This window comes from Neopelma chrysocephalum, unplaced genomic scaffold (genome assembly GCF_003984885.1).
Source record: "Neopelma chrysocephalum unplaced genomic scaffold, ASM398488v2 Primary Assembly neopelma1_61b, whole genome shotgun sequence".
NCBI lineage: Eukaryota > Metazoa > Chordata > Aves > Passeriformes > Pipridae > Neopelma > Neopelma chrysocephalum.
In genome coordinates this window covers 11,026,972-11,052,478 of record NW_020897717.1, presented here as the reverse complement: position 1 = coordinate 11,052,478, position 25,507 = coordinate 11,026,972, and the positions used below count along the sequence as shown (strand labels likewise).

General features: G+C 36.5%; 1 protein-coding gene across 8 annotated transcripts in view; it reads left to right on the top strand.

Annotated features, from left to right (window-relative positions):
- USH2A (usherin) overlaps window positions 1-25,507 on the top strand; it is a 379,012-nt gene that overhangs the window by 78,653 nt on the left and 274,852 nt on the right. For 7 of the 8 annotated variants that reach the window (XM_027681679.1, XM_027681684.1, XM_027681680.1 and 4 more), the window contains exons 16-21: window positions 340-498; window positions 4,888-5,382; window positions 6,859-7,131; window positions 9,323-9,480; window positions 10,759-10,903; window positions 20,902-21,132. In XM_027681679.1, coding sequence (XP_027537480.1) covers window positions 340-498; window positions 4,888-5,382; window positions 6,859-7,131; window positions 9,323-9,480; window positions 10,759-10,903; window positions 20,902-21,132 — 1,461 coding nt within the window. The remainder of the gene's footprint in view (window positions 1-339; window positions 499-4,887; window positions 5,383-6,858; window positions 7,132-9,322; window positions 9,481-10,758; window positions 10,904-20,901; window positions 21,133-25,507) is intronic. The other variant, XM_027681681.1, reaches the window with a different exon arrangement.

The window sequence follows — 25,507 nt, the reverse complement described above, 5'->3', positions numbered from 1 at the left end:
ACATTAAAAAACAAACAAACCAAAAAAACCAAAACAAAAGTGGTTTGGAAAACTGTGGTATACCTGCTTTAATTTGGGGTGGTTAGGGGGATTAAGTTTATTTATCATTTATTTATTTGTTATATATACACTTGTTTCATGTACTGCGATAAAAAACTTTGTTGGGGAGCTCTTGGATGGGTTGGTTTAGTCTATTAATGTCTTGCCTGGTTACTGAGCATTTACTCAATGGTTTTTCAGTGAAGAAAGCTTAGCAGTTTCTTTGCATTTTTCTTTAAATTTATGTGATTATTGATTACCTTCATTTTTACATCCTCAGTTTTTGTATATATGTTTTAGCTCCTTTCCAGCAACCTCCTCCTACAGGAGAAGTTCTCAATTCCTCTGTTATCAATCTTTCATGGAGTTCCCCTGACTCTCCAAATTCTAACAGGCTTATTTACCAGCTGTATAGGGATGAGGAAGAAATTTATACAACTGAAGACTACTATCCTTATAGTAAGTAAGGTGACATGAAAGATTTCATGTTTGTGTGTGTGTGTGTGTGTGATGTTTCTTAATTATTTTGCATTTCTGTCATTATCATCCTCTGTGGTTTCAAATACATTTTTCTGTTTTTCTTTACAGAGTTACTGTTCTATGTTATTAATTTTGCTTGAAAGAAATGAATACCTTAGTGTAAAATCTGACACAGAGTCACCCAAAATAGCTGATAACTTTTTTCTTTTTAATCTGAAAAACTTAAAATTGACTCCCCAGAAGTATTCACTGAAAGTATACACAGACTCCCAAAATCTAAAAGAGTCAAAGTCACAGATGAAGAATTTGGGTGAACAGAAGAGACCATAATGTGCTTAAGTTTCTTTTTTCATCTTCCTGGTTTTAAACTGTTAACAGATTAGGAAAGCTTTTTGTGGCCTCTAACTTTTAGCACCTTCTGTTAAGCTATCAGTGTAGCTCCTGATCTGTCTTTAGCAGCACCACTTCTCTCATGTTGAGGCTTGCAAAGGGATCCTCAGAAGGCAGTCCTCAAGGATTCGACACTCTGTCCAAGGTGGAAAGGCCATTTTGTGGTAATATTGCTCTACTTATCAAAGAAAAGGAGATGGATTTGGATACTGTTTGTATGTATATGCGGCACACAAGTGTTGTTTTTTTTTAAAGAAGACAGGTGTGGTTTAATGCCACTAAGGTTTGATTTCTGTTCTAGCAGCTTCCTTAGCTTTTGCATTTTCTTACCAATGCAGCATTAATATTTTGCAGAAGTTGAGTCTCTCTAATTGTTGGTGTTGGTGTTGGTACCCTAGAGAAAAGAGAAAAAGAGCTATTAGTCAGTGGAAGCACAGATCCTTTGGAATGCACCTCACATTTTTATGTTTTGGTTCATGCCGCAGTGTCACAGTTCATTACTCTGTGGCTTATGCTATGAATTTGGGCACTCTGCAGTACATACCATGAGGAAAAGTGTGCAACCCATGTAAGCATGAGATTAAGTGATTGGGAGAAAGAAACATTAAAAAAAAATTAGAGAACTAATAGAGAATATTCTAATTCTTTAATTTGGTTTAAAACCCTAACTTTAGTAAAAATACAAATTAGTTTCAAAAGAAAAGCTATTGTACTTCATTGTCATAAATCTCTGCTTAGTAATGTACTTGAAACAGTGCATTGTTGAGGATGTTATTTCATGACGCTACCTACACACTTTATAGAGAGTGAAAAACTCTGTATGGATTTAGCTGTATAATGAAACATTAGCATGTTTCTATTTAAGAAAACATTATGTTCTTAGAAATATAGATTTAGTTTCAAAAAATGTTTTTGACATTTCCAGGCAATACCCCTAATTAGTGATGTGAAATCATATTCTGGTGTTTGAATATCAAGCATTGTTAATGCTGTCAGAACTTTTGATAATGTTATTTTTTTCTCAGTACAGTGTGGACTTTATAATGCTTATGTGCTGAGAGTACAACTGCACACAGCTGGCTCATGTTCAGCTGTTGACACCCCCAGGTCCTTTTTCTGGGGCAACTGGGCAGCTTTCCAGCCATTCTGCCCCAAACCTGTAGCGCTGTATGGGGTTGTTGTGACACAAATGTAGGACCTGGCACTTGGCTGTGTTGAACCTCATCTAATTTGCCTCAGTCCGTCTATCCAGCCCGTCCAGATCCCTCTACAGGGCCTTCCTACCTTCCAGGAGATCAGCATTCCCACCCAACTTGGTGCTGTCTGCAAACGGACTGAGAGTGCACTCGATCCCCTTGTTCACGTCATTGATAAATATATTAAATAGAACTGACTCCAATGTTGAGCCCTGGGGAACACAGTGTGGTTGGAGTTGTTCAGCTGAGGAATGTAGAACCTTCTTACTTTTGGCTTTATCCTATTTTATCTAGCCTATATTCCTGTTAGCCTGTATTCCTATGGAAAAAAAATTTCCATCAATACTCATCATCAGTGTTCATCAATACTGAATAGAACTTTCCTGTAATGTTGAAATGGTGCTGGTTATTTTTCTGGCAGACAGCATCAGCATTCTGTGTGATCTGCCTCTTTCAATCTCTGTAGGAAAAGGTGAAAGTAATATTTTTGCTGTTGGCATTAGACCTGGGGCCCTACAGTCTGGGTTGTCCCTAGAGTTTCTACAAGTCCAGGTCTCTTCCAGAAGCTGGGTTTCAGGGATTCAGTGGGTGTGGAGCTAGGGTAGTGTTGGTGCAACCATTTCTAAAGCAGGAATGAATTATGGAGTTGGAGGTTTGGTAGGGAGGCAGTTCTAGATCACACTCTAGCTTGCACATTGGAGCTAGATAGTGTCCTATCTTTCTTGTTGGTCCCAGATGTGTGTTTCTAGATAGTGTTTTAGCTCACCTGCTAGTCTTGGAGTGGAATGATGGTTTAGCTTGCTTGCTGGTTCAGGACCATGGTCTAGCTCTAGCTTGCTGGTTGATTCAGGACTGCTGGTTGGTTCAGAACCGTTTAATGGTTTCTGAGCAGGTTCTAGATATTTTTGGTCTAGGTCACAGTCCTGCTTGCTCTTTGATTCCAGAGCATGCTCTAGCTCACTTGTCTGTTCTAGAATTTGTTCTAGAATATCTGATTTCGGTGTAGGTCCTAGCTTACTTGTTGGTTCTAGATCAGTTTGCAGGTCATCACATGGTTTGGGATGGGGGAGAGGTTGTAGAATCTAGCTCTGGCTCTGGGGATACTTTTATCTCACAAGGATTTGTGGTACTTGCTGTTGCTAATAGAAGTCTAGCTGTTTTTTTTTTCTTTATTTATTATTTTCTTTTTTTTTCCTTATGCACTTTTTTCCTTCTCTGCAGCTCTTTCAAGTTGCAGGCTCATAGGGTGGATGATCCTATCATCAGATAAAGTGCAGCTCTCCCATGTTTCTACCATGCTGCCTCACGCTGCCTCTGTGGCCATTTTTTTTTTTCTGGCTACAAAATTGGAAACTGGACACATGGCAAGCTCCGACTTGTCATGTCCTTCACAGCAACTGGTTGTCACACTCTGAGGACTCTTGCTAACTTTCGTACCCACTCCTGTGCCCAGAAGCACTTCAGCCAGGGCAGCTGTGACCATGGAGCTCAGAAAGGGCTCAGCAGTTCTACAGTATATTTGAGTACTTGCACTTACACTTGGGAACACCATGCTAACCCCAAAGTGGAAGAAGAAACAGCTGAATCCTTAAAGCAAGACTGAAATCTGCTGCATCTTCTGCCTGCTCACTGTTAACACACGAGGAAGTCTCAATAGCCATTGCTCAGCTGGCAGAGTTGTTCTCCAGGCTTGCCTGAAGTACCACGGTTTGCAAGGCCTGAAGATAAGATAACCCAGTCTCCTTACTGCGGTGCTCCAGTGATGAGTTTCAGATCGCTATAGGGAGTTGAAGTGCTATAAACAATTACTGGACTGACACTGCTGCTTTTGTGCTGCAGTGTCAATGGTTGAATATCTAGCAGTACTCATAAACTCTTAAGTTGAAGTCAGGGCTGGCTTGCCAGCGCAGATGTACAGAAGACTTAGAAATCGCTGTGTCCTCTCCATTTGCTTTGAAGGAGTTTAAGAGTATCCGTGCTCTGACGTAATATATTACTCAATGTTCACTATTTCTTAAGACAAAATAACATATTGTGGTATGGTTGTGCCTAAATTCATATTGCTCTGTAATGACTAAGATATGTAACTGCTTCTGGGATCTATGCAGGAGCTATTAATGGCCATGGGCACTAAAAAGATGCTAAAAAGCTAACTAGAGTAATGCAAAGTAAGGGTGAGGAAGGTAAATATAGGCTTTGGATATGTCTTTTTAGTGATTATTGGCACTTTAGTTTCACTTCTCATCCAAGATCAAATGCTTTATGAATGAACTATTAAGCACTGTAGTAGAAGTGAGGAAGTGAAAGCACACGAAGTATAAATATTTGGTCTTATGCTATGAAATTAATAAAAAACAGAGGTCTGAAAATTTACGCAATGATTTGGAGTTGCTTTTTCTAAATTATATTTACTAATATTGATGCTGATTTACATTTGAAATAATTATTTTCAAGCAAAAGAGGAATGAGAAGATAACTGTATTAATGTTCTTTGTGATTAAAGGAGGAACTAGGAGAAGTTCAGTGGAAAATTATTTCTCTAGTGATGCCAATGTGTAGTGAAAGATAATAAAGCATAAAAGGGTAAAAAGAAGGGTTTTTTTCCCCTTGTTTAAAAAAAAAAGAAGTTGAAAAGTTACAATGTTTATAATGATCTCAAGAATAGCATGCAAACAGGAATAAATATGTCTGGATTAGGACTGGACAGATGTTAACTATACAAATGAAGATTATGTTTAATGTGTTAGACTGATATAGTTTTCTTCTCACCTGTTTGTTTTAGGTGTTCAGACCTTCACCGATACTGTGTTAGCTCCATATACCTTCTATTCCTATTACATCCAAGCCAGCAACGTTCATGGTTTTACAAGAAGTGCCTCAGTGACATACAGAACAAAATCTGGAACACCTATAGGAAGCTTAGATTTAAATCCCGTTTTTCCTGTCAGTCACCACTCTGTTTTACTTTACTGGACAAGTGTCTCCAATGACTCTGGGCCCATAGAGAAATACATTTTGACGTGCACTAGCTCGGTTGATCTTCAGCCTTGTGGTCAGTATGAAGGCTTAAAGACTTCAGCAATTATTTGGAATCTCATTCCGTTTACAAAGTATGTTTTTTCTGTGCAAGCTTGTACTAGTGGAGGCTGCTTAAAGAGCCAACCAGTGACTGTAGTTACTGCACAAGCTCCCCCAGAAGGGCTACACACACCCATGGTAAAAACTATCAGCGCTACAGAACTGGCTGTGGAATGGTCACCACCTGAGAAACCAAATGGTAGGACATTGTGTTTACTTTTGTAAATCAAAGTCTTTGCAAGGAAAAAGCAGCATTTTCTCAAATCTGGTTAGAGTTCCTTATCCATGTGACATACACTGAGAATGAAGTATGGCATTGTCCTAATTTGTCTGCTTGCCATTAAATGTATCCTCAGAGTCTATATTTCATTCTTTTGGAGTCCAGAACTCCACTGACTGTTGAGTTCAGGATTTAGCCCTCAGTGGCATCTGCTGCAGCGAAAATCACATTTATAATCAAACATTTACAGTAAAATTAATTTTTTCCTAATTTGCCAGATCGCCTAGTTCAGACAGATGTGGTGATATTGCTTGACAAAAAATAAATAAGCAGATAACAGTTATGGAAAAAAAATCTAAGAATTAACAGAGAAGTCTGTTTTTGAAACCATCCGTCATGTGCAGTAACTAATTCTATTACCAGTATAACTTTGTTAGGGATTAGGTGATTGCCAAGAGTTTCTGGTCTAACTTGTGTAATAATATTTTAGGATTTTGAAACTGGGAACGCAGCTGTTGTAGGATAGTTCTGTGATGCCACAGATTTTATTGGTAAACACTATCTTTTAATATATGTGCAATGGAATTTTGTGAATTTGCACTTACTTGCACAAGTATTTGTGCATGTGAAAACAAGCATTTTGATCTGTTCATAAAATGGGCATCTGTCTATGAGTAGCTCAGCTTTTACTTCAAACGTCTCATTTTCCAGCTACTTCCAGGTTAGACAGGATTAATGCCCACACAAGAATGACTATGCATTTAGAGGAGCAGTTTCTGCAATGCAGGTCATGATATTTGCTGTTAGCACTTGTCCCTCAATGTGTGTCTTACACTCCTCACAGTTTACTCCATAGCCATGACATGCATTTAATGGCCAGCACAAGCAGATTTAAACAATATTCTCATATTTGTTTTGATGTCTGGTCAGATTTCCCGGTCTCTCCAAAGACAAAGAAAGAAGCTGTTTCTCCCAAGCAACCTCTCCAGTTCTGTGCATGAATACAGCCCCAAATATATATATTTTATGGTAATTATCTCTTGGCTTTGCCATATATCTCATTTTTACCATTTCCGAAATCTCCGATCAGTTTTCTTACAATCTATTCTTATAGTTAAACTACTTCCATAATCCAGCCTAGGTCGTGTATTGCTTCATACCCCAACCCATACATGATGCATATGTATCTCCTATTCAGTAGTCTATTCTAAATGTTCTAAAATACTGGGATTAAAATGTCACTCAGAAATTTCCTTTTTATAATTTAAAAATAATAAAAAAAAGGTGATTTTGTTTCAGGGAGTATAGCATTTGGATGAAAATAGCAGAAAAGAAAAAAAACCCTACTAATGCTGTATTTTCTTTGAATTTGATTGATTGATTCATAGCTTATTAAACATGTTATTATTAAGTCATTTAAATTCATTAATTTTTCTGGCTTACTTTTTTCTCTAGGTATAATTATAAGATATGAACTTTACATGAGAAAAAAATTAAAACCAGCTGGGAACTTTCTTCCCCCTGAAATTCGTGTTTTCCAAAGCAGTGGATGGCTCAGTCCTCAACCAGTTGTGGAATCTCCTAATGAAAATGCTCTGGCTCCACCGCAAACCGGTACCACAGTCATTGATCTGGAACCATTTACAGAGTATGAATTTTATGTGGTAGCAGTAAACATGGCAGGTAGCACATCTTCAGACTGGATATCAGGACAAACAGGAGAGGCTGGTAAGCACTGGTTTGAATTTCTTTGATAGAAATTAAAGGAAAAAGTAGATTAGCATGTATTCTTAATTTTTTTTCCAATAAAATGTGTCTAGTGGTGGTTCAGCTAGGGGCAAATTCTTGTTTTTATCTACTTAAAGATAGATTAGATTGTAATCCATATCAATTAACCCAAAATTTAAACTACAAGATTATAAAATATACCAAGCAGTGTTTCAATTTGAAGAACTTGAGAGGGTTACCTTTTCAGGAGTATAGTGCTTGAAACTTTTGTTAAGACCCAATTAGTGAGAGATGCCTCTGCCCAAATTAAGGTACAAACAGAACCATATGCTAAAGTCAATAATATGTGTTTTATTTAACAATAAATGTGAGGTAAAGAGATAGTAAGAAATGGAAAAGAGGAGAGGGAGAGAGAGAGAGATCAAGCACCACCTATGGATCCAGCAGCATCCCATTGGTCCTTCTTTACCATGGGCTTCTCAGTGGTGGGGGGCCCGAGGTCATTCAAAACTTTTCACTATTTATATGTCTTACCAAACGAAGGAATTAATGCTTATTGGCTACACAGTTTTCTTATTCTATGGGTTGAATCATTCCCTGTCTTCTAATGCTAATTGGTCTGCATGCTCAGTTTTTCTCTTCTTTTGAGTTTCTTGGGTCGGTGGGCCATGAGTTGGTGGTCGTGATCTCCCCCTGCCAGAATTACCTTTTACCCAGTGGGAGCTGATTTCAGCACTGTTGCTGAATTGACTTTCCTTGTGGCATGTAAATTCTGCGTTTCTATATCGGTGACACATTCTTCTCCCCCAGCTTTGTTAACCTCTCACCTAGGTCTGAAATAACACCCAACAATAGTACTACCTTTATTTTATCTCAAGTTCCTGCTGTGGTGGCTTATTTTATAGTCCAAGTTCTAGGTATCCATAAAGGCGTATTCGTGAGGGACTTTGGTGATCATTGATGGTCGCAGAAGCCATCTGTCCCATAACTTGGGACATATCTTCATTTGACTGGTGATATGTGTATAAGCAGTTGCTTCTTTACAATTTGCCACAGTGGGAATTTTTGTCTGGATGTGTTAACCAGGTTGAGCTAATCAGATCTTGCCACCTCCAGGCCTGGAGTTAGCACCACCCTGTTACACTCTTCTGTGTTTATCTCATGGCAAAGTCCTTCTGTGGCCTTAACAGTGTTTGAGACAGGCAGTGTGAGCTTGAACTCCTTTCCATATGCTTTTATGGAGGCCAAGTGTCATAACATGGACCCTTTTTTCTGAAGTGTAGCTAGTTTGCAACATCTGTTATTGTGACCCTTCTGTTCAGATTTTCTAAAGGGCTTGCCACTTGACATAATATTTGAAATAACAGCAATTTATTTAAATCCTCTCAGTAGAAATCTAAGATTTTCAGACTGATAGAACCTACGATTTGCAATTAAACATCTCTGTTATGTTATTGATGCGTTTGTTTGCTGTTAGCTTGAAAATCATGTCCTCGGACATTTGCTCCTGCAAAACAGCAGGCTAAACTAATTCCTCCTTCAAAATGAGTCTTTGTGCTTATCTGTTCCTAAATACTATATGTTATAAAAGTGTTAAATTGTATTTGGGAAGAGGTCCATTAGTGTGGTTGTTTGTATGTAGCAGAAGTGCTATGAGTTGGTATCCTATTATTACAGAGTAATCAGGTGGGGATTTAACTGCAGTGCAAACAATCCTTTAACAGATTTACTATGGAAGACAGGGGAACTGTTTTGTAAGAAGTGAGAGACATGTTAATTTCAAACTGGCCTGGCAAACAAAATTGCTTTTAAGATGCTGAAGTATTGAACACTTTTTGCTTTTATCAGTTTTTTCCCATGTTGCATGAAGTTTTTCTTCAAGACCTTTTTGTCTGTATGTACTTTCCTGCCTGCTACAGGATTTTAGACTGTAGTGTTGATTAGTATTTCTTTGAAGACATAGGCAGTTTTATTCTGCATTCACAACCAGAATAGAAAACAGGAGAATGATGAGTGAAGTATTTTTTATGTGCTATCAATAGAAGATGAAAATTCCAGCTAAACTTGAAAATAAAGTTTAAAAGGGGAAAAGAAATATTGTCTGAAATGGTGTTTTACAAGTACAAGAAAGCTTGCATTATACACATTGCTCATTTATTTTATAAATATTATTATATTAACTTTATTTCAGCCCCAGCATTCATGCCATCTCCATCAGTATTCCCTCTTTCACCATATTCCCTCAATGTGTCATGGGAAAAACCAGAAGATAATTTAGCAAGAGGAGAAGTGATGGGTTACAGCATCAGTTTAATGACTGAACAAAGGTCCTTGCCACCATTTTCCCAGGTATTATTGTTAGTTCCATAAAGTTTTTTCTAACTGATAATATTAAAATTGATAAAGTCTGATGTCCTCTGAGGTGGTCTGATGAATTGTTTCCCTGACTTGCTGTATATTCTCTGATCTAACTTTTCCACCTACCAGTTTGAGTACTCTGTAATTTTATACACTGCTTTTAAGTTTTAAGTTGTATTCCTGAGCTGACTTGTTTTCAGTAGTGGGAGAGATTCAAAATTAGGAGGGATAATTTACAACATGTAAATTATCTTGATATTTGCATGTACTGATTCTGTATTGTTGCTATATTTGCTCATATTCTTAAAGCCAAATTGTGTTTTAGGAATCTACACTGTCATTAAAAAGGTACCTGTCCAGCTTCTTAGTTGAATCTTTGAAGTGGGGAAACCTAAAATACCAGAAAGAAACAGCTTTAAGAAGTCAAAATATGTGACTTTAAAATAGTGTTCTATTGTTTGTGTGACTGGGGTTGGCAAACAAATATCATGGCACTAGTAGTAAGCCAAAAGCTTAGGAATGAGCAAAGAAACATGATAAGTAATCAGGATGGGAAAGTGAATCTGATGCTTTGGTACTACATTTCTCCTTCAGAGCTGATTTTGTCTTTCGGTAGTACCACAGATGGGCCTCAGTTTATTTGCCTGTGAAGTAGGGATACTACTGCTCCTGGGGTTATTGTAACAATACATAAATGCCAAGTGCTTCTGGTCACAGGCTTGCAAGGTTTTTCATTTAAACAACCATCTGATAACAAAGTTATCTAAAATGCTACAGTTTATTCAGTTCTCCTCCTTCTGATAGTTTGTAGTAATGTTAAAGTAAAGCAGATGCGAGTGTCTGTAGGTATTAGTTATTCCCCTCCCTCCTAATGCCTGCTAATCATGTCACTCCTTCAGTGGTGGTCAGATTTCACAACTTAATAGTGTCATTTTTGTCATTTCGATTGTAGCTGCACTGTTTGTAGTGATAACTGCACCACCACACAGTTTTATGAGGCAATAACTTTGTTTCCTCATTTATCCACTCAGAAACTGGCTTATTACCTCATAAAACAGTGTGATGGGAAGTATTATCACCTAAATCCCAGCTTGTTCAGATTCTCCAAAATAATCCTCTCCCTCAGTTGGTCTTTTCTGGCTTTTCCACATCTGAATTAAGGAATCTGGAAGTTCAGAGACAAGTTTCTTATTAGTGAACATGTCATCAATTGGCAGGAATGAAGATATTATTAACCAACTGTTGTCTTCCAATCTGTTTGCTTTGCAGGTTTTGCATATAGCTGAGGCTCACGAGCTCTCCTACGTAGCAACGGGATTAAAACCTTATAGGACGTACAACTTTACTGTTACTCTCTGCAATCAAATTGGTTGTGTAACCAGCGAGCCAGGCATGGGGCAAACCTTGGCAGCTGGTAAGGAAACAATCTGTAGCAAAGTGCAAAGCTGACACACAGTTTACTAATGAATACTATTATGATGATCGTAGTTTGATGCACAGTGACAGGGGTAGGTGTTGTATTAATACAAAGTGACTTGCTTAATTGTTATTTGTTTATCTTGACAGATTAAAACCAAAACGTTTTCAATGGAGGTTTAAGGTACACTATTATGGCGGTAGGCTTTGTGTACTGCTCTCTCAGTTGCAAGTTGTGATATGTGTGGTTTTTGTTCCTGTTTGTTTAAACAGTGAGTGTACATAAGTGTGGCTGCACCCACTCATTCATTTATGATGCTAAGAAGTTGTTGATTTGTTGCTGGGGTTTTTCAGTGTGTATGTCATGTTTGGATAACAGGGGACATAAAATGCACCTACTTTGCCAATACCTTGCCTAACACATGAAGAAGGAGTTGAATGGCTTTTCTATTCTTTTTAACCTAAGTATATAGTGTATTTGTGTGTCTAAATCAAAAGCAACATACATGTTTTGGGTCTGCTCTTTTGAAAATGTTTATTTAGGCCCTGAGATTTATGAGATTTTGCTTTGTAGATATGTATATGCACACTTTCCTATGGAAACAGTGCTAAAGAAACTTTATGTATGTTCCTGTGCACCTTAATAAATTTTCAGTCTTTGAGTTAATTTCAACCACATTGTCATGGATTTCAAAGGTATCAGCTGTCTACAAATTTCAGGGAAAATAAGCATCAGTACAGAATAGAGATGCAGCAGGACTGTGTTTACTTTGAAGAAAGGACTGGCATAAACTCACTTCTTGGACGTTGCAGGATCAAGAGAGTTTTAAGAGAGAAATTGTTAGGAAAATCATCTTTACAAGCCTCTTTATTCATGGAACAAGGTAGTCAGTACAGTTCTTTAATTTTATAAATACAGGCTCAAAATCCTTGCTATGTGACATATACTGGTGATCATCTGAAGAGAGCTGACTACTTAACATTGTGGTTCCATTTCGTATAGGCATTTAAAACACATTAATTAATTTCACAATACTAGCTAAACATGCTTAACTAGAAATGTTAACCAATTAGTAGTGTTGTCATATGGATGTTGTGGTGATGATCTTTGAAATTGTCTCTCTCATGTAATTTGGTCTCCCATAGGGAAAAATCTGAAATTTTCTGCTGTACAAAATGTTTTCCTAGACTCCCTGGGCTATATTTGTGTTTTCTGAATTCCACCAAAGTTTTTCTGCTTAATCAATGAAGAGATATAGGAGATTCCAGATAGGGAATGAGGAGTTGCCCAGAGCCAGTAAATAGGAAGCTTTGTATACATCAGCTGAAGTGAAATTTAAGCTGTTGGGATATTACCTCTAGTGTGTCCTCAGTTCTTCATTGTCTATTTATTTCATTGCCTTTCCATTTTTTTTCAAGTGGAAGGCTGGCCATATACAAAGCCTCCTACTTACATGACTTTATCCCATACTACATGGACATGCAAGGAATGGTGTTTCAGTCTGTGCTGATAACCATGGAAACAAACATTGTCTAAACAGCACACCTTATTACTACAAATGATCCAACTTTGCATTTATACATTTATTAAAAGATTCAGAAACAATAGCTTAGTTATGCTTGACAGCTTGTTTATGACCATCTCCTCCCTGGTTGTGTTAATACTTAGAGACCTATCACATTAGAGAAGACAGGAGAATACAAAATAGCATAGCAGACATGTCCCCATTTATTAGCTGTTTTGCAGTGAAGCCTTTTCCTGCAAGCCATGAAAGAAAAGAATCAGTCCTGTATCGGGTTCCTTTTATGTTTTTAAAACATGTTGTTGCAATGGATTAAATATTGGCAAACTAAAAAATATAAAACTTAAATTTTGCATGCAATTTCATCTTCCACCATTCACGTTTTTTGTTTTTGGAGAAATTTATTTTAAGCTATCCATACAGTTTGGGGCTTTTTTTTTTGTGCATGTGTTTCATTCTGTGAAGTTCTGTAAAGCTGTTTCCAAAGAAAATTTGAAAGAAGCACTACGTACATGATGATAATCAAAACGAGTTAAAATTTGGAACAAAGTTAGGAGAAACCAGTCCCTGTGATTTGTGAGTCTTAGTCCATTACTATCCTTTTTTATCACAGAATGGTGCAAAATAAAATTAAAATTGCCTTTCCAGGACTGTTGGTGAGTTCTTTTTAATGAAGGAATGTCTTCCTGGCAAAAAGACACCTTTCCTGGCTGGACGCCAGTCCCCCTCCATGCCCTGGCTAAGGGAGCTTTTTGGAGGAAGTCCTGACTGAAGTGTGCTCCAGCATGATGGTCCCCTTGCATCATAACACAGCCCAGGAGCTTTGAATTGTATTCCAAGTTGGGCTAGAGGTTATATGAAGTTAGACTCATTCTTCTCCTCTGATCCTCAGGAGGATAATGGAAAACCATCTCCACTCCTTCCATGTGTGGAGTATACTAATTTGTCACATGGACCATTTAAATTGATGGGTACCTTGATGACTGTGATTTTGGCACAACTGATGTGTATTAGCAAAGGGCTTCTTTTTGGAATTGCCAATGGCTTCTAAAATTTGCCACTAAAATTCGCAAGTAATTTTAAAGCTTTGTTCATATCCATTAGGTTAATCTGAAGACTAGTTATAAAAAGGATACTCTTAAAATCTGTAATTCTTCTTTTTCTCTTGCCACTTTTTTGGTTTTGTTTGGTTTTGTTTTGTTTTTAATACAGTGTAACACATCAAATAAAAACAAGGGCAGAAACAAGGGCGTGAAATAATTAGAAACAAAAGTGCTGAGGAATAAAGTAAGAGGTTTTGAGATAAGATTGAAAAGACAAAGAAAAGAGACTTCTGCAGTCAGGAGCAGAATTTAAGAATAATACCCAAGGGAGCAGAAACATCAGAAAGAGTTTGCTGATCTTCCAGTGAGAAGTCTTCTGCAGTATAACTGGTTAAAATAATCCAGAAGCAAACATAATTAGTAGATTCCTTCTAACTTGGTTCAGCATAGGCATCTGTATTGGGAATATCTCATGAATAGCTTTGCAAAAGTAGAGTGAAAGAAAATTAAAATTGGCCATATGTCCTTGTGTCTGTCAGACTGGCAAAAAAACTCCTCCTCACCAATATGCACACCAATGATATTTGTAAATGTAACAGAAGATGATAAACCAGAAGAATGTGAGGAGGGAGAGTGAGGAAGCAAACAAAGTAAACTTATTAAGAATGGAGTTATTTTATGAAAGACTGAGTGGAAGGTCTTACAAATGCATATGAAACCAGGAGGGTGTGGTAAATAAAAGAACTTGAACAGTTATGCCTGACGCGTGACCAGTTCTGGGAATGGTAAAAAGTGTTGGAAGATCAATGTTATGTGGTAAATTCAGTATTGGGATGAAAGATCAAAACAAGCATATAAAGGTAACAGAAGAAGAGAATTACCCATTTCTCTTTCTCAAAGAGAAGGTGACTGGACAGAAAGAGAACCTCAGTTTGGTGTATTCAGATACAAATATATAAATAGTGGACTTTTAAATATTCAAACGATTAAATGTTCCATACTTTTCTTCAATCTTTTAAATGGTAAATTAAGATGATGCACCTTCCACGAGCCTTGCAGTATTTGCAATATTTTTTATGCACTGCAATATCATGCATATTTTATTGAAATCCTTGGCTGACGAGGAGAAAGTTCATTGTTAATACTTTATTTGAAAATTTGGAATCCAATTTGAATTTTATTCTTGCCTGTGCTACCCCAAGATCATTGAGTGGAACTGCACGTGTGTAACTGAAAGGAATATTGAACAGTAATTATACATTTTTCATTTCAATACATAGAGAAAATTTTTACTTTATTCTTTTCTTCATGTTCTACCATATTCAGGTTCCTGTCTGAGAATGGCATCCAGCCTGTTGTTTTTACCAGGTCTTATGCTTTTTTATTATTATTATTTCAAAAGAAGCTTTTGCTTTGTGGTTTTCCCTCATGTAGGACTCTGAACTGGTACCTTGGAATCTATAGAACTGTACCACCTGGTACCAGTGAGAGACCTGGTCCTTAAAAGGTGTCTTTTTGTGACAATGTATTTGCATAAAATTATGAATTACCAATACAAAACATGAATGTTTTCAAAATTTTTCAGTGAGGCAGAGAAACACCTCTTTATTCCCTGCAATTTCTGAGGTTTCAACAGGGTGAAATGAGCCGTGTGAGTGCTTGGACTAGTACAATTGCTTATGCTACTGATCTCAAATCATATAGTCAAAGGGTGCCTTAAACAATCTATACAGATATGTTTCATTAACTACTATGTGACTAAGCTTATTTCTTGTAATTAAGTTTGTCTTTCCTTTGCCCTTAATTTTTTTTTAAATTCATTTAAAAAGCACTTTTTAAGACACAGCAAAGTATGGCTTTGTGATTGCTACCATTTACCCCAGCACATTGTATTCCCGATCCTTTGCTTTTGATGGCAATTACAGGGTTCAGAAGCTAATTTGTAGAAGATATTCTTCCAGCACCAGCTGCATCTGGCTTCTTGGCAGACTTCTCAAGCAGTTGTATTTGGTGGCTTTGGAGTTGCCTCTGAGTTTGCTGGGGTAATTCTGGGCTGTCTTACACTCCTTGATGTCGTTTTCTTTTTGATTACCCTTTTAATCTCTGTAATTTGTCCATTTTTTCCATTCATGAATAAGGTCTGGTGCAAGCCCTTTTCAAAAGCCTCATTTGTTTATGCCTGTCATAGACTGCTTTTCTACATAATGCTATGCCTCAATTTCAAAATCACCGATACCCATTAAATAGGTAGTAAGTAATGTATATTTTCCTTTGTTACAGAAGAGAAATACGAGGGCCATTTGCTGCTGGCCTGGAAACACAGATTGTTTTGCATGCATGTACATAAGTCTCTTCATTGTGAATAGGACCCAAAGTGATTAAACAAGCACTCTTAATATGTTAATTTATAATTTTAATTACAACAATCTTGTATATATAGTCATTAGTGAATACTAATATAAATATTTTTCTACCTTTTTATTCATAATGCATAAACCAATCATCCAGTTACTTCTCGGCAGTTGCCTGTTTCCGTTTCATAATACAATCTTTGTTCTTAGTTATGAATGCATTTTGTTCATTCCTGTCTTGAATAATCCCTCATTAAGCTAGTCACTTTCTGCTCCATGCTAAAAAGGAAAAATTATCATGCAAATGTGGCATGCCATATTAAAAAGCACATTACCAAACACTTTTGTTACTGTCCTTCAATTAGTTTCCCTTCTTTGAATTTAATTTCATTTGTTGTTAAACTACTGACTTGATGTATGGACTCATGAATTTGAGGCTGCTGCCAAGAATGTAGCAGGAAAAAAAATCAAAGCCTCTTCAGAAAGCTACAGAGGCAAAGCTGAAATGAATTTGCTTCACCTTTGACAAGAACACTTGAGCAGCACTGGAATCCTCTGATGATTCAGCTTGGCTAATTATCCAATTATTTATTTCAAGAATAAAGACGTTGTTTTACAATTAGAAAAGTGTAAAGTAATCTGAGAAATTTCGTAATGACAGATGACTTAAGTAACTTCTGAGATAAATAGAATCTGCTCAAACTTGTCTTGCCAAGTGTTCAAGCTGTAGTTAAACTGCTCTTTGAGTTTCAGGAAATTAGTAGGGATGCAAAAGTTACTTGTTTCCTCTACCCTACCAACCACATATTATACTTCAGAAAATAGCTCAAAACAGCTCAGCTTGTTCTTTTCCCTCTCTGTCAAATTTGCAAGGTTTTTAAACTGTGTTTAAGTTGCATTCCTCTTGATTAAAAGCTTTTGGTTCAGAGCAATACTTTTTAATTGCCTAATAATATAAGTCAGTTCTTAGGAAAGAACCGTGCATTTAGGAGTTCATTTGCAATATAACTGAAAAATTCATTGCATGGCAGTAAAACAATTTACTGTTAATTACAAGGAGAAGAATTTGCTGTACCATGCTCACAGATTGCCATGAATCATGCAGCACTCCTAGAGATTTATAACAGATGTGTAAGTGGGATGAATTAGCAGGGTTTAATAACAGAGACACAAATCATGCAGACTTCAAGGAGCTTTAATTGATATACTAGAATGTGACGGGCATGAATCACTCAGCCATTCAACAGCACTGTAACATATGGTCAGCTCAATATGCTGCATCTTAAATCGGTTGGTGAGTCGTTGGTTGTCCCATATGGTGGAAGCAATATATTTTTCATGATTTTTAAAAAATACACTGTATTACATCTATTTTAAAAGAAATATGATTGCAAAATATCCATGTTACTAAATTTTCTTTTGGTGTCCATTGTGCGTGGGTATCATTCTTTTTGGGAAACAGTCCAAAATGGACTCTATAAAGAATCTCCTAAAATTTCAAAATATTGTCAGAAGACATAAGTATTATTACTTGACTCGCTTACTGTTGAAATGACTGATACTATTGTGAAGTACAAAAAGAGAACGTACCAGAAATGCGATAGCAGACTTGGGGTCCCCTGAACTAGTAACTGGTAGCAAAAATGAAATGGATGACCCATAGTGAGGCATGTAATTTTGCCTAAAATTTTGCCTCCACTCCAAGATGAAAAGAAAATGTATTTTCTGTAAGTTTTTGTCCTCAAATTTACCAATTTTTTATGTTTTAATTTGTATGTATGCATTTTGAATTCAACTTAACAATAATTAAAAACTGTATACTTTGTATATATACTTTATACTGTCTTCCTGAACTATTCAGAGTGTCTAATTGAAGGCTTTGGTGGAAGAGCACACAAATACCTACGGTGTGCTGAGCAGGAGTTACTCAAACATATGTAGGCCTGTAAAATTTAGCCACAGTGTAAATATGTTATTCTTGGGACAAGAATCTGGCAGAGTATACGAAAGCTTTAGCAGTTGTATTAGTAAACCTGACAGACTTGAGAAAGGAATATTGTATCCTTAGAACCATGGCTGCCAGAATTTAATGTCAACAATTAAAATTTATTTTGATCCTTACCTAGTGTTTATTACTGTTTGTATACACAACAGACCTTACTAATACAGAGATGCACTATTAGATGGAATTACCATCTGTTCAGAGTGAAATGCTGGCATCTGTCTTCGAACCTAAAACTAAAATGATATTATTTCAAACAAAACAAAATTAACTGCTCTTTACTTACCAACTTTGTTTTTGTGTACATGTGTGTGCATAAACACGTGGGAAAGGCTTATTTGTAATAACCTGTGTGGCAACATCTATATTTAGATATATGACTTCAACATAAGCTGTATGGACCATCTGTCTTTATTGGTCTTTTCTCTGCCCTCTGCTACACAATGGCATGCAACAATCATGGGCTTTTAAATACTGTTTTAGCTTTATAATATATTAAATATGTATTATATAGCAAGACATTAAAACTACATAATTAAAATACACAAAAATGTGACTTTGAATCTGCTAAAATGCAGTGCGCTCATTATTTTGACAGATGTGTCTTAACAGAACGTGACTAAAAAAAATTAAATTGGTAAAATTGTAGTCGATTCATCTTACAGAAAGTTGCTACAGGTACCACAGTGACACCTTTAGGAAAATATATACTGTATCTTTTAGTCTTGAATATTTTTAATTTCAGCATTTAGTACCCTACTGGGTTAGTGCTACAGATTTATTTTAAGTCCTGTCTGTTTCTGTGTACAGTTGGGTTTTCTGTTTGAGTATTTTTGTTAGTTGTTTTTTTCTTCTTTTTTTTTTTTTTAATAATTACATAACCCATTCTATACAGTTTTCTGCTGTCTTGATGCGTAAGAATTCTCAAGCATCTACGAGACTGTAGTTTAAATACTAATGTCAAAGCAAGGATGTTACTTTCTGAAAGGGTAGTCTTCTGTTCCATATATCAGAAAATAATAAATTGTGTCATGCCAGTGTTTAATGCGTGTACACAGTGCATTAACTGTAACTGTAGTACATTTATTTGTGCTAGAGGAGACTTGAAAATGATTAAAAAATCAATACTTCCCTGTCAGAGAAGCAAGTGTTACGATGCATTTAAGTAGTTAATTGCATAAGCCCCATAAAAGCTTCAGGTTTGGGTATCAGAGATGCCATAATTGTGGTCCAAGTAACTGCCGTTTATTAATACTAGACTTTAAAGGCAGATATAGTTATTGTCACTAGTGCCAGTCAGCTGGATGCGTTTTAAAAATAATGAATTTTACCGTTTCTGTTTTGCCATCAGTAATCTGAACTGGAGGGCTCAACCTCTTCAGTTCTCATTTAAAATGCTGACGTATGCTAGTTCCCTCAAAGGTGAAGTTTTGATTGTTAAGCCATGTTTTCTATTTAAACTTGTGCATTAATACCACAATTCATTAGTGCTATGCCCTACTTATTCAGGAAAGCTTATGACCTCACACTGCATTACTTCAATTTTGACATTGTAAATTTCTACCATCGTGTGAGATACTAATTAGATTGTGAAGTCATAAATGATACCTAAGCAGGAATTTACAGCACATAGTGCCATTGGCAGTTTCCCAGTTGCCCCACTCCTTGCATTCTCCAAGAAGAATATTTATCAAGTTATGGGGCGTGAGGGACAAAGAAAAAGAAAGAAGTAATATACTACCAGCAAATAAGAAAAATGAAAAATACGTTAATGATCTTGGAAATGAGCGAATATTTAAAAGAATGTTATTAATTCATTTTAAAAGGAGCAATCTCTCCTTCTCTAAAGAACTCATGCTATGTACAATGCTGGGCTGTGAAGTAATATGTCAGATTTTGAAGGCCCATATTTTAATTCAGGTTTTATTGTTCTTGAAAGGCGTTTATTGCTCTTTACTGTGTCATTATGGGAACAAGTAATTTTTACAAGTTGTCATTGTGTTTCGCTTCCTGGGTACAAATGAAGTTTCTGTTGTTAAATCCTTTTCTTTATCAGGGAAAGAAAGGGAAGGAAAAAGGGAAGATAAGGTGTATATAGATTCTATACATAGTAGAATGTTCTTGTACTTCTCCAGATGATGTCTTTTATTGTTTCAGTGGTGGTCCATTTCTTTCCCACCTGTATGGCCATTGAGCCATTATCCAAACATGTCATGCTGCCCTCCAGTGGCTTGCTGTACAGTATTTTACAAAAAAATGGAATATATTTTGTTAATAACTCAGCTATAGAGTTACTTATGCTATCAGAATGTTCGAAAGACTATCAAAGTATTGAATTTAATGGTAGGAGGATCATCCTAATAACATAAAACTATCTTATGTTAATACCTTCATGGAAACAATCTTGTATGGCATCTTATTTTGCACCAGTATTGGTGAAGAAAAGTTAGAGAGGATCATTTTCTTGAACTGAATAATTATTATCTGAATACATGCTAATGTCTGGTGTGCATATAATGAGGAGAACAACATGATGAACCTTCAGTATTGTGGACAGATAGCTGTTCTGCTCCTTTTTGTGAGGATAAGTTCAGTGACAAAAGACTCATGTTGTCACGTGCCATGCTGAGATGTAACAAGAGTTAATTAACTATTCAGATACTTCTTTGGTTTTTCCCTCACATCCATTGTGAAGTTCATACAGATATGTACTTACAGTGAGTATGGAATGAGAGTATGATCAAGGAAGGAATGCAAGTATACTTTTTATGAAGATGCTGATTCATATTCTTAAAGATCAGGAAAAAAATATTTTGGATATAATAGTAGAAACATTTATCCAAAGCTTGAATAAACAAAGTGTATTTCTTGTGCAGTTGAAACTAAGTTTTTATGAAGATTAAAAATGTTCCTTGTTTTTTTTTCTCCTCTAATTAAGCTTTTGTGGATATTTGTGTTTATTCTTAAGATGAGCAGAAACTGAAGCAGGACGTTTTGCAAAAATTATGTCATGTGCAATAATTAATTTCTCAAGTATTATGGATAAAAATACCTAGACAATTTTTATTTATCCACAGCTCCAAGAAAACTTAATGCCCCTCGTGTTGAAGGAATAAACAGCACAACGGTAAAGATATATTGGAATGAACCTGAGGAGCTTAATGGGCCTTCTCCCATCTACCAAGTGGAAAGGATGGATTCATCTTTAGCTACATTTAGCACAGAAGTAATGAAAGGGATCCGTTTCCCCGGAAATGGGTATTACAGATTTGCTAGTTCCACTCTCCCCACCAATACTTACTTTACAGGTAAATGAATTTTCTTACAAAATGTACTAATTGTACTCTGCATTTGTTTTACCATTTATTATCATGTCCTATATAATTTTTATTTTAAAATATATAGGTTTTAATTTATTAATTTAATGTGACGGTTAGTGATATATGGGCTATTTCAATTCTCAGTTAAAAAGACTGTTGAAAACATTGGATGTGTGAGATTTGTATTTCTTTCTGTTTGGACAGAGAGATATACATGACAGTGACTCTAGCTGCATATTTGACTCATTTCTGAGTTGTAAACGTAAGATAGATTTTATTTATTCTTCTGGGATAAAAACTTTTTAATTAGTTTGCTGTGAATGCTAAGGTGTGTTTTATTTGGTATCTTTTTGAGGATTCCTGAGGTTACATAAGCACTAAAAAAGGTCTGTCTTTCATATGCAGAACATTTGTGTTGTGATCTTGTTTGTTTTTTTGTTTGTTTGTTTGTTTTTGTCAAAGAAAGAAAACATCCTACCGATCTGACAGAATTCTGCTGTTTCTGGGCCTTTGGGTATTTTTTTTTTAATTTTTTTTTTTTAGTTACTTATTTTGGAACTGGGAGTTTTTCATATTGAAGCAGATTTATGTCCTGTTGTGATGGCCCACAATGGGTCGTCACATCTGTGTTCTGTAATTCTCATCATTTGCTGATGTCTTTTCTTCTGGGATAAAGCAAAGACATAGACTGTATGTTTTTTGAAAAAAATTAACTTGGTTGAATGTTTGAGATGTTGTAGACGTCTGTAAGTGAAGTAATGCATGGGCATTCATGAAGTGTGAGTGTTTAAAAGAAGAAATGTCAAAGCTGAAGGTATTAAAAAAAAACAAGTGTATGAAAGGTCTGTGTGTGTTTGTGTGTATCTCAAGTCACGAGACTGACAACAACAGGGGGAAATCCAAAATGAATCTAGGCAACCATAAGAGCAAGCATTAGCTTGGTGCTAAGGCCACACCACACAGTGACACAACTTAACCTGGTACTTGTTTGTTAAGAGAAATAAGGACTGCAAAAACCATGCAGCATTGTTGACACACAAAAGAACATGGAAGATTTGAAGAGCACTTAGCTGACATGCCTTTGTCTTCGGGGTCACCACAGGTAATTCTGGCAGGAATATTTGTGCACAGATATCTTGATACTTGCAAGTGTGTGTGTGCAAGTTCAGGTTTTGTTTAACATAGAAATCAGCTGCTTGCCTCTCTATGATCACTCAGTGGATCTGACTTAAAAAAACAAAGTTGAAGATTACTTCAATTTTTTTTTTCTGGCTAGGTGCTTACTTGTCAAATAATAATAACAAGTGATAATGTGTTAGTTAAATATTGACGCCGTGTTGACTGGCAAAACCTGTCTCTGTGTGGGAATCTGTAGGAACAGCTGTTGGGCTCCTTTCCTCATCCAATTTGCTTGATGGTTTTTCTGACATCAGTTTGCATCCTTTATTGTATATTTAGCAAAAAAACCTCTAATATGTTTCTTCTGTTGTGATGATCTAAACACCAAAGGAATTGTGAGCTGCAGTTTTTCTCACTGGAGCTCCAGTCAACCCAATCACTGCGGTATAGTTAAATAGTTTAATCAGACAGGTAAAGAATGATGAGTATCACTGAATTTCATACTTCTCATCAGAGTGTGGGGGAAGACAGTGTCACAATTGGGATTGTTAACGTGCCCGTCTATTTGTAACCAAGCAAGCCCAACACCAATCTACTCAGGCATTGATTCAGTCTGAGGTTTGGTTGTACTTCGTAAACTGAGACTGATGCCTTGAATAAAGTTTATTGTGATGACTGAGGTGATCTGAGAGAGTTTGGACAGACAGGTTGGGAAAAGATGTTAAAATAAAGCTCCCTCCATGCTAGCACCTGCTGGCTGATGACTGTATGGATAAATATAATTTATCATAGCTTTGGATTGTGTTCTTTCTTTTCTACCAGCTATTAGTCAGAGTATTTGGAGACAACCTAGAACTAAAACACATTAGAAAATTTGTCCAGACATCTGCTAGTAATGACTGAGAATCAGGTTTAATCAGTCTGCGTTTGGTACATAAAAATCTGTAATTCTGGTTTGGCAACTCAATAAAGTTTTTGAGAAGTATTAATCTGGATTTTTATTAGTAGATCATTTGTCCTTCTTACAAAAAATGATGGCAAGTCTAAAAGAGTTTAGAAAGACAGACACTTAAGGGAATGAAAAATATTTTGTAACTGCACTCTTTAGTTGTTTTGTTGTTGAGACCCTCTCTTATAACCAATCTCTGAAGACAAGCAGTTGGCAATTGTGCTTTATGGATGGAACGGCTTTAGTGTGCGTGCAGCTGTGTACATTTTTGACACAAAAGTGTGCCAGCTTGTATATGTCAGTCAGCAGACAGATACTTCTCGGTGTGTCTGGGAACTCCCACTGTTAATCCAGAAAAAGATTGATCAGTTTATTCATTGCTAATAAATGCAGTTGTCCTCACTACCTCCCTAGCTGGTCTTACACTCCAAGGTGCAAGTAATAGGGGCAGATGTATTATCTGGGAAATTTTCCAAATTCATCTTTAGAAAAAAAAGTTAGTCAATTAAACACGGCTACACTAAGCAGTGTCCTTCTGTCTGTAACAAAGCCTCCAGCTGCACAGGAAGATGTGCTCTGAGTACACATTAGATGAGAGAAAATCAGGTAAAAAAGAGGATTTTTTCTGCTAGAACTGTCCTCATGCAACTTCTCAGCTCTTCAAACTGTGAAGAAGTGTTTTAGGCATCTGTAATATCATTTCCCAAATGATGCAGACTTGATTTTTAATACTTAGTCATATCCCTTGGCGTTCTTAGATCCAACAGCATTCATTGTATCTATCAAAATACTCCAAGGCAAGGAAGTGTTAATGTTCTTGTTTTAGCTAAGGAACTTATCCATCTCCCATCACTATGAAGATTGGGGTGTTCAGGTGTTTATCTTCATATCTTCCCCATGACATAGCAAAGTGCATGATTCTGATTTAACATAGGGGGAGCTGAAGTTCAGATTTTACTTAATGCAGGACTTAATACTTAAATGGCCCTCTAGAAATGGCTAGAGGATTTTACAAATTATTTTTTTTTTGTGGTTTGCTTTTGTTGGTACAGCTTGTGTGATGTGCATGTCAATCTGGAGTCAGAATGCTCCAGCAACACTGTTGTGTTTGTCTTTCTGGTTCTCTAGTCGTCAAGAGAGCTACTATCTATTTTATACAGGGTGTAAACAGGCAAGCTTGGAGTTCAAAGAACTGTAAACAGTTGAGTGTCTGAATATCTTTTAAATTCAAATTGTACTTGTATTATCTCTTTAATGACTGACTCTAATGGCTAGGTCCAAAAAAAGCCTAAAGATGAAGGTAATGATGAAGGTAATGAGCGTGATGTCATGTTAACTTGGCTTTCACCACTAACAAATGGGTGACAATATTTCGTTCTGCAGGAAAGCAGAACAAAATGTCTTCGTGTACTTTATAGGAGAGGAGTACCAAGGCTTATAAGTGAGATCCTTCAAGGTGGTTGAGTAGAATCCATGGGAAATAGCATGCTGAACTGCTGAAATGTGTGTGTGTGTCAATATCAATAACAGGCCAGAGATATATTTATGAGAACTTTTTTCCCCTTGGGTTAGGACTTGAGGTGCCTGAATGGATGAAATAAAAACTGATTTAAGAATTTTGATCTGTGTAAACAAGCCCTGCTTAGGATCAAGTTTGGTTCTAATTTGAGGCACTACTGTCTGTTCTGGATTTGTAGTTTAGAAATATCTCCTGAGGATTAGGCATCTTTAATTTTTTGTTTTACAGAGAGTCAGGATGACATTTTTCTTTGCAAGGAAGACTCCCTGAGAAAGCACATAAGCACCCTACTGAGTATAGTGGTGGATACTGTGCCTTCAAATAGGAGTGTCACTGTTTAAACTTTGTAGAAAATCCTGTCAATAGTATTTTCGAGAGCAAGTATACTGGATAAAGCTCCTAAGCATGGATAAAGGGAAATTTAGTTTTGAGGTTTTATTAAGGAAATAGATGCCAAGCTACTGATTGTTTTAGAAAGGAACCTGTGGGCCCAAAGAGCAACCGATTGAAAATTGAACCTTGAATTTCCTTGACGATCAATGACATCGGAGCTGGGGGTTTCAGGATATAGTTGTCTAAAGTATGGTCACACATTACACAAATCACTTATTGGAATCTTTCCTGTTGCCCATTGCCAGGCGGAAAGTCTGTGGCAGAGCTGATGAGATAGGGCATGTTATAGTTAGAAAGGATAGAAATTGCAATCAGTTGGACACATGGATGAATGAGAAAGCTCCTTGACTCCATGCTATGGAGATAGAGCTGGGCTCCATGAG